Raw genomic sequence first — 9,656 nt, 5'->3', positions numbered from 1 at the left:
AGTGGAAGTCTAATCTTTCGATATATTTATTAGGACCTAAATAAACCTAAACCGGGGTCTGGATTTGACTCCTGGCCTTAAATACTTTACAAATAGAAGCTATCTTAAACAGAAATATTACATTTGTTTTTGTTAATATCACATTTCTGAGTGATGAAATAACAGCATCTGCAACGTCTGTTCTGCTCCTCGGCTCAGAAGAAAAGCTGAAAACTTGGTGAGTTTCCTCACACAGGTCTGCGTCACACCGCTCACTTCTCCTTGATTTAGCTGTAAACTTTGCCATTTTAAAAGGAACAATTTAATTTATGTTTGAACTTTAACTGGACCACTCTAATGCAGGAATACATTTTGATCTTAACCGTTCCACTGGAGCTCTGGCTGTGTGTTTAGTGATCTGCTGGAGGCGAATCTCTGCCTCAGTTTAGAGTCTTCTGCAGCTGCTAGCTGATTTTTATCCAGAGAATAATAATGATAATAATCATTTTAAAAATCAGTCAAAAAAATTGATTTTTCTTATGCTTTAGCTGTTCTGCCTCTTCATACTTTCAGGTAAGTAATGGTAGCAGTGTGGAAAAATAAGGAAGGTGTATTGAAAACATGCAAAGGGCCAAATCCACGATGATTAACACTTCTCAACCAACTTGCTCTTGATGGGGGACCGTTGATTATTTTACTTTATTTTATTTTTACTTTATTGTATTTTATTTTATTTTAGTGAGACTTGTTGTGTTTTCCTGTCTGTGGACATAAGAGTTTTAATGGTTTAGCAGCTTAAAGAGTTTTTTCACCTGTTTTTCAGAAACGACGTCGACTGGCAACATCGATTAATCATTAGGCACCAAATAATGTCAAAGTGTCATTCATTGATTTTTGTCACATCCTCGGGTTTTGTAAACTAATCGGACAGACTTTTTCATACATGGTTTCTTTCATTACCAGTATTGCTTAGCGATTTTGCAAAGCCACCACCTGAACCCTGCAAGTACAGAAAGTTTAACCATTAAACAATTATTCTTTTAAACTTGAGCTTTCAGATTATTTTCCTTTCTTTAGTCGCCTAGTTTCTTCTTTTTCTTAGAGAATAACAAACTTTATTATATGAAAAAAATTGAAAAGTTTGTTCCTCCTGTCAGCGGGAGTCTCAACAAAGATCTTGAAGCTCTGTTGTCGTCTGAAACGTCGACCAAACCCGTCATAAAGTTCATCTTTCCAGCTAAGCAGTTGTTATTGTGAGAAAACAGGGTTTGTCTTTCCCCAGTTATGAGATGATTATGATTTCACAAGAAATTACCATTTTACTCCATCCAGTTTCATCGTTCAGCATCACTACCATCGCACACGGCAGTGTTTTAGTTAGCTGGATTTTATGAAATATTTGCTGCTTATTGGCTTTCGGTGGAGAAACAGCACTTCTTTTTTTATATAATGGTATCTAATTAACATGTAAATAAATATATTACCCAAAGAGAAACAAAAATGACAATTGATGTAATTAAAAGGGAAAAATTTTAGCCAAGTAGTACATACTTTAAATCAAATGTCACCAAAGGTGTAACAGAATAGGAGCTGATTAGCATTTTCATGCATCTAATGAAGCAGTGGGAAGTAGAGCTGACTCTCCACTGGGAGCCGGAACAGCAGAGCAGAAGAAGAAGAAGAAGAAGAAGAAGAAGAAGGAGAAGAAGAAGAAGAAGAAGGAGAAGAAGAGATAAGGTGATGGAATCAGAAAAGCACCAAAAATAAGAGGAGAAATCTGTCATAACTGGTTGTTTTGTATGTTCATCTAATGACAGCTGCCACACTTACTATACCATACAAAATCATCACATTTTGTTTAATTTGGTTTATAAATTGCACGTTGTTTTTGCAATATTTTCCCCACGCAGAAACACATTTTGAAAGAAAGTGAGTGATAAACCGATTAGCTAAGCTCAGGTCAGATCTCAGAAATTCAATTTTCTGTAAAATAATAAATAAATAAATAAATAAATAAATAAATAAATAAATAAAACAACTGGTCAAAAAGGATTACTGAGGAGAGTAAAAACATAAAAAATAAAATCGTGAGCATTATGTGGAGGAGTGTAATGTGTGCCGTTTGCCCCTGTGGTATTTAGAGTGACCCCTCTGTGTACTTGAACCCTGTATTTAAACGACTGTAACGTTAAACCAATCCTTTAACGGGTGGCATTAGTTGATGTCTACTGCATGTAACCGATACAGAGCTACATAATGGTCTGTCTATTCAATTTTCCAGAGCATGATTTAGGAGAAAATAACATTTACAAGCAAAACAATGTGGCTTCAGTTTTCACCTTTGGACGTCCATTAATCCCCTCAACCACGGCACAAAATAGCAAAATAACGTGGAGCTTTACAAGAAAAAACAACTCAACTTCAAGTGTTGATTTTTCAAATATGCAAGTGTCACTTTTTCCTTTTATGAGCATGAGAAGCTAGCTGGATTAACCAACAGGAGTTGAGTTACTTTAACTTAAAGGAGAACCAAACTGAATCTGCTTGCCAAAGAGACCCACCTCGAACAATCTGCAGCTGCTGGACCATCTCCTCTCTGTAGGACAGCTCACGCTTCATTTGATCCTGGAAATTATCTGAGGAGAACAAGGGACCTCATCGTATGGATAGACGACTCGCTCTGCGTCTTGATGTTTTTTTCTAACGACTCTTAGCTCGCTGAATACACTCACTTTTTGCCCCTCATACCTTTCAGATGCTGAAATTCTCTCTCCAGCTTCTTCCTCAGCTCCACTTGCTCCACCAGCTGCTTCTGCAACTCCTCTGGAAAGAGACATTAGCATCAAGACGGATGATCCCATCGCATCTCCACATACTAATAGAGTTTAAAACACACACACACACACACACACACCTGATCAAATTCATATCCTATTTTTTTTTCTACTCATAAGGATCTGTTGGAGCCCGCGCAGTAAAGCGACTTCAGGTGTGTCTCCATCCTTGATAACAACCATTGCCTCTCTCTCTCTCTCTCTCTCTCTCTCTCTCTCTGTCTCTCTCTCTCTCTCTTTCTCTCTCTCTCTCTCTCGCAGGCTGCCGCAGTAATTGCCATGCATTGCCTGGAGGTGGAGACGATAATAACGGAGTCCCAGGGTTTTTCCAAGCGTTGTAAAATAATTAGCTGCCGCGCCTCGGGGTTATGGCTCTGTTCGTTAAAATATTAATAGCCTCTAAACGATTTCCCCTTACAATAATAAGTCAAAACTCCTACATCTCGTGATTAAGTGGTTAACAACTATGGAAACACTGTAGGCCTATAAAATGCAAATTCGCATTCGGGAGACTCGGGCGCGTGCGTCTTTAGCGGCTTCGTTTCAAATCAGGTGGAAATCTGCGTGTTAATTTTATTCGCACGCACGCTGGATTTGTTTAAATCGCTAAGGGCCCCCAGTTTCGCTTCGTAAATGTAAACGATCGAAAATAAAAACAAGGAAATAAGATTAGCCCCGTTCAGATTGTTGCTACGTTGTGAATTATTGCGGATAATGTGTTAACTTTAATATGAGGCTCAAAGCGCTTCCTACCTTTGGCCATATTCTCCAGATCTCTCTCATGGACGCTGATGTCGATGCGTAAAGCTCCATCACCTGCAAATAAACCATTAAAATAAACAACATAAATTTAAAATGATGTCTTTATTAAAAAAACAAAAAAAAAAAAACAAACAAAAAAACCATCTGATGATTTTAAGCTTTTAGTTTTAAAACAATGGATTGTATTCATCGGGAAATATAAAAGAGGATACTTTAAAACCTTGTCTGTCCTTCTGCTCTGGATAGGACGCTGAACCACGCTGCGTTTGTATTTCGGTCATGTGATGGACGCCTGGACATAAGCAGGAGGACAATTGTCTTGGCTTAAAAGGCTGCTCAAAATGTGCTCGAATGAACAGCCGGTAATAAATTGGATCAATAATTTTACCGCTGGGTCTGCTGGACTGCTTGGAGCCGTAGGAAGGAGGCTCGTTCAGGAGCAGCACCGGGCCGTCCTTTTCATGTGTGTACACCTGCAAAACAGAGAGCAATTACACGCCATTGGTTCTTCACATAATTGCAGCCATTCAGAGGGGAAAAAAAGGGGAAAAAAGAGAAAAAAATTAAGCTTTGTTTAAAAAAAATAATAATAATAATTAAAGCCTTTTATTTAAAATTATGACTAGTAAGTGTTGGCCTATTTGGGCTATAATTTAACCTGTGATCTAAAATTGACCAGGTTCGTTTAAATAATAAAAAAAAACGTTGTTGTAGTTTTTTAATATATATATATATTATATTTAAATAATAATAATAATAAAAAAACAGTCCTGCTGCCTTGCTCAAGAGCAGGTAATTTTATCTCTGTTTTATAAAGTGCAAAGGCCAATTGCCTTTGATTAAATCTGTGCTGGTCACCATTTCTATCATATTTACCCCCACTGCTTCAGTCCAACTTTCCCTCCGGGGATCATTAAAGCTTCACTTCATCCAATCTCACCTCATGAAGGGGGGAACCGTTGCGCATCTGCCGGTCCTCATCCGAAGAGCCCTGCGGTGATGCCCCAGCTGCCCCGGGGCTGGAGGCGCCGTTGGGCCGCTCCTGGGCCTCCTCGGCAACAGAACAGACCCGCTCGAGCGCGGGGGAACCTCGCAGGTCCCCACCGGGGGAGATCAGGACCGACTCCTCTTCCTCCGGACCCCGGTTGGACTCTACGTCCACGTCCGGGTCGTCGTCTTCGTCGTCCACCACGCTGTCCCTGTCCGGAGAAGCCGACCTGTAGCTGGAGCTCTCGCTGATGAAATCCGGGGACAGGTAGCCCGGGCGCGCGCCGAACCCGTCCCGGTTGCCATAGAGTTTGGCGATGGTCTCCGCGTCTTTGACCACGGGCCTGAAGGCCGAGATGTAGCTGATCTTCCTCTGGGAGGCCTCGTCCCCGGACTTGTCCTCGTCGTTCCTGGTGGAGGAGGACTGGGAGCTGGGGCTGCGCTCGTGGTGGGGGTGCGGGGTTGTGTCTTTGGGTGTGTTTGCGCCCCGGTCGCTTTGGTCAGACAGGTCCAACTCAGCTTGCCGGACGCCCGGCCGCTCTGCCGGAGGCTTGGGCGGGGAGCCCGGATAGGGCGGCATGGGGAGCCCACCGGCTGCGGGCCAGAACATGGGGAAAGCTGGGTAGAGGGAGTCCTTTGCGCCGGGCCAAAACACCCCGGGAACACCGGGCTTGCTACCGTCAGTCACCCCGTCGCTCTTTTTCTGACACAGCCCGTAGCTGGGAAAGCCATACGGGTGGGGAGGGAACAGGGGTGGGGGGATCTTCTGGAGCATGCCAAAGCTCTTGCTGGGCACCGGGATGACCGGGTAGCTCCGCGCGCCGCCCGCCAAGCTTAAGTTATTGCTTCCCTGCTCCTCGTCGCACCGTAAAGTTTTGTGAGGGATCTCAGGGGAGCTAGTTGGAGCCAAGCTGGACGAGGCCTGCGACTTCAGCGTCGAGGACATCCCCGACCCGCTCATGGGCAGAGTCCTTTTCCTGCTCCCCCCGTTGAACATGGCCTTAACGTCCTCCCACGCGTGGTTTATATCCTCAGACGGCTTCTTTTCCGTCAGTTTCAGGTGCCGTCTCCACGAATTGAAGTTTGCCGCGTCCGGCTGCAGGTACTTGGACTCCGGGGTGCGGTGGGAGTGAAAGATGAACTTGTTCGGGGAGAAATACATGTTGCAAAAGCTGCATTTGATGCACTTCGCCCTGGAGCTGTTGTATCTGGCGGGGATGAAGCTGCCTCTGCAGCCCCACGCGCACTCGTGCGACACGTCAAAGGCGAAATTCTCCGGTAGCTTCGGGGGGCTGTGCGCCCCCAGGAACGACTTGCAGAGCCGCTCGGCCTCCCGTTTAGTGATCATGCCGCAGCGCCTGGACGAGATGGGCATCGCACCGGCGCGCCGCAGGAGCTCCAGCTGGACGGGCGTGCACTGCACGCAGGTGATGCCCAGAGCCACGCGGCGGTTGTGGATCTCGTTGTAGCTGTAATTCTTCAGCAGGGTGTTAGAAATCTGCGCCAGGCAGAGTCTCTCTTTCCCATCTATGACCAGAGACACGATGGGCACCCCGTACAGGGAGGTCTCACTCACTTGGTTCGGTTTGAGGGAGTTTGGGCTGGAAAAGCTCTGAGCGTCCTGCTTCAAACTCGGGGAAGAGCTGGCGTCTCGTCCCGCGTCTCCAAGATGTCCGGGCATCGACTCCATCCCTGGAAGCCTGACGGTCAAAGATAAAGTGCTGAAATTTAGCTTGGGGGGGAAAAGGTGTACAAATATTTGTTTTATAAGTATATAGAAAAAAAGCACTAAATGAAATTATATCAATTATTTAATCATAACTATTTTGTTTTTGCTAATTTAAATCTAAATAAGTAATCAATATGCAAATAAAAACACTGATAAATTCATTAATACGAAATTCTAATAAATAATAATAATAATAATAATAATAATAATAATAATAATAATAATAATAATAATAATAATAATAATAATAATAATAATAATTGTTATTATTATTATTCTTAATGAAGATTTTTATAACTGCAAAAGTGAAATCAGTCTGAGCCCTTCTTCTGCGCGTCCGGCCTCCTCTACCGGATTTCTTTTTTCTTTCTTTCTTTTTTTGGGGGGTGACCTCCTGCGTGGAAGGAGGACCTCTCCTGCTCCCCTTATCTTCAAATCGGCTCAGCACTTACGGAGCAGCTACTTAAGAGTCACATAAGATCCTTACACACGGAAAAGGACAGAAGGAGAATGCAGCCTGAGCTGCGCCAATGCGCTTAGCGGAGAGGAAAAGAGCAACTGTAAGCTGCTTTTCTGGTAATTACACGGATCCAAGCGTGCGTCCCCGCATTGTTAATAAAAGACCAGCCCTATATATAATTAAAGCTTCAGTGCAGATTAGCCTCAGACAGTAGCCGGGAATTAGGTTGGAGCGGGCCTCTCTCACGTTCACCTGCGCCTTACTGACGCCGTAATGTAGGCCGCGGAGATCTCGCATGCAGGTTTTTCATTAAAGTTTAATGGCTGAGTAACAGTTTTTTTTTTTTTTATCAAAGATGCACGCATGCTCCAAACTCGATTCGTGCTTGAGATAGCAACAAAACATATATAGAGATTGATATGTGTTTTTCAAGTTAATTTAATTTACAGAGAAAAAAAAATTAAATAAAACGACGTACCTTTTTCTCCCGAAAAAAAAAACACCCCAGCGATGATCAGAGTGGAAAAATAATAAAACAAAAAAATAAAAATGACAAGGAGATGAAATTTCAGGATTAATGTGTCCGGATAGAAACGGCGATTAAAAACAGAGGACAAAACACCGCAGAGTGTGAACTTTGTGTCAGTTGGCTGAAATGCGAGAAGCAGCAGCAGCAGCGCACAGGACCTCCATCCTGTTGGAGCTCAGGGAGGTGAATGGCGTGTAGACAGGAAGCACATGGAACCTCTCTTCCCTCCTCCTCCTCCTTCTCTCCCTGCTGTCATGCTGATGTGTAATAGCTCTCTCTCTCTGCCTCCCCTCCTCTAACGCACACATAAACACACGCTGAGCTGCACGACACTTTGGATAATTCACAATTTTTGAGTCACAAAGATGATAGAGGGATAATTCCCAATTAAGCCCCCGCTGACCCCATATTGGGAGAAATTTGGCCTTGAGATTATCGTTAATTCCTGCTAATTCGAGTCAAATAACAAAAATAACGAATTATAAGACAGTTTATCAGAAATGTATAGCATTTACGTGCAAATCAAGTGGGCAACATGTAAAGCGGCTCTTTTAAACTATACTTTAGCGAGGACCCTCTGGAGGCCCCGCTGGGGTCAAACTGATCATAGCATTTCATTTGCATTAAGGATCAGCTCGGCTGCGATTGTGCATCTTGCGTAATTTGCTCCCAGAGTCAAAGCGAGTTGCAGCACGCGTTGCGCTGCGGAAGGCAGAAAGAACACCAAAAAGGCCCAGGATTATTTATCAAGTTACTCGGCCATCTGTCAGGTTTCCACGCTCGCCACGCATAAAAACCGTCTGCAGCTTCAGGGACGTAAAAAAAAAAAAAGAGGCTGAAAGGAAGGATGGATGCTAATCTAAGACAGATGCGTGGAAATTTAAGCAGGTTGAGTTTTGACTTATTGCAATAATAACTGAATGAAGCCGGTTAATGTTCCCCATCGACATGAACCACAGCGAAGTAAATGTTGTTAAAAGGTGAGGTCGTTTTAGGCGGGTTTTTTTTATTCATATCAAGACTCTATTGATATGAAATGCAGGGGTGTCCCTTGAAAGTCTTTCAAAGGGTTGGTCACATGGGTGGGTGGGGGCTCAGACCACCAATAAATAAATAACTAAATAAATAGATTAAAAAAAAGACTTGCATGCTGCAAGGACACCAAAAACAGATAATAGCGGATAAAGAAAAAAAAAAAAAGAAAATCATTACAGCACTTTGTAGCATTCCTTTCCGGTGAAAAATTAATTAATCTTCACTGATAAAATGACCTAAAAACATACCAAATGTGTTCAATATATCAAACTTATATGTTTATTATTTATTGTGAGACAATGTGAAGTAATTACACAATGTGACACATAAGTTAATCTTTTGGAGCTTCTTTGTTTTGGGGTAAAAACTATCAGTGATGAGCCAAGGTGTTTTTTTTTTTTTTAAACATATTTTTTAACAGTGATGCAGAACATCTGGATGAAGTGCTCCAAATATATCTGGGTCAGTTTTCCCCTTCCCCATTTTTATTTTTAACCAGTATTGTTCCTAACATATAATTGAAATTCAAGTATTGTCCCCAGTTTTCAATCATTTCTGTTCTTTTCAAACAGTTTTTGGTGGGTCAAACTACTACATTTCCTTGGATGACGCATAAAAGTACTTTAAATCATATGTTGTCAAAATGGTCACAAAATGTCCCTCTGATGGGTCCAAGCTGACTTAGCGTTGGTAGCTACAAAACATAAATTTCCAAATAGGCACATCTGAAATGGAGTAATGAACCTACATCTTAACCCAGCCCAGGAAAATCTGAACTTCCCCACTGAAAGATGTTGTGCAAATAAGATTTTTTTTAAAGAACCATTATACAGATATTGTTTACAGCTGCTATTCAGTTTGCCATTTATGCAATATGAAATATCGAGGCAGTTGGTCAGCCAAAAAACTTCTTCTAATGGCTCCATCATGCGTTAAGTCTATGGCAGAACAATAAATTGTCATTTGCTTTAAATGGCTTTTTGTAACTCGTTTGAATGGAAGGTGGTGGGTTCTGGGGGGGCCGGAGAGCAAAGCAGACCCCACAAAGGCTCTGAGCTCTGACCGGCCCTGCACACACACAGCGAATTTGTTAACAGATGCAAAATGAGTGGGTTGTTTCGGACGGTTTGATAAAAACAACAAGAACCCCCCTCACGTTGTCACCCATTGCGCTGAAGGGAGTGTACAGAGTGTTCCTGGAGAGATGAGAGTGTATGAAGTGTCATCAGCCTGCGTGGCGTGCAGCCTTTTTTCTCTCTCTCTTACCTCCCTGCAATATTGATGCCGAACCTGATCCTATACGCGCATCCTCTCCTCTTTCGCCACGGAGAGCCCCCCCCC

General features: G+C 42.8%; 1 protein-coding gene across 5 annotated transcripts in view; it reads right to left on the bottom strand.

Annotated features, from left to right (window-relative positions):
- Positions 1-8,037, bottom strand: part of LOC106959378 (SKI family transcriptional corepressor 1 homolog-B-like) — a 16,408-nt gene extending 8,371 nt beyond the window's left edge. For 2 of the 5 annotated variants that reach the window (XM_015051933.1, XM_015051934.1), the window contains exons 1-7: positions 7,230-8,035; positions 4,516-6,262; positions 3,964-4,048; positions 3,796-3,867; positions 3,567-3,629; positions 2,728-2,802; positions 2,541-2,615 (exon numbers count right to left, since the gene is read on the bottom strand). In XM_015051933.1, coding sequence (XP_014907419.1) covers positions 2,541-2,615; positions 2,728-2,802; positions 3,567-3,629; positions 3,796-3,867; positions 3,964-4,048; positions 4,516-6,252 — 2,107 coding nt within the window. In that variant the 5' untranslated portion in view covers positions 6,253-6,262; positions 7,230-8,035. Of the gene's footprint in view, positions 1-2,540; positions 2,616-2,711; positions 2,803-3,566; positions 3,630-3,795; positions 3,868-3,963; positions 4,049-4,515; positions 6,263-6,589; positions 7,195-7,229 lie in introns of those variants that run through there. The other 3 variants (XM_015051929.1, XM_015051930.1, XM_015051935.1) reach the window with 3 other exon arrangements.
- Positions 8,038-9,656: the final 1,619 nt, after the last annotated feature.

The sequence above is a fragment of the Poecilia latipinna genome, unplaced genomic scaffold (assembly GCF_001443285.1).
Source record: "Poecilia latipinna isolate Pla-1442-1.1 unplaced genomic scaffold, P_latipinna-1.0 Scaffold1074, whole genome shotgun sequence".
Taxonomy (NCBI): Eukaryota; Metazoa; Chordata; class Actinopteri; order Cyprinodontiformes; family Poeciliidae; genus Poecilia; species Poecilia latipinna.
This window is presented reverse-complemented; position numbering and strand designations above follow the sequence as displayed.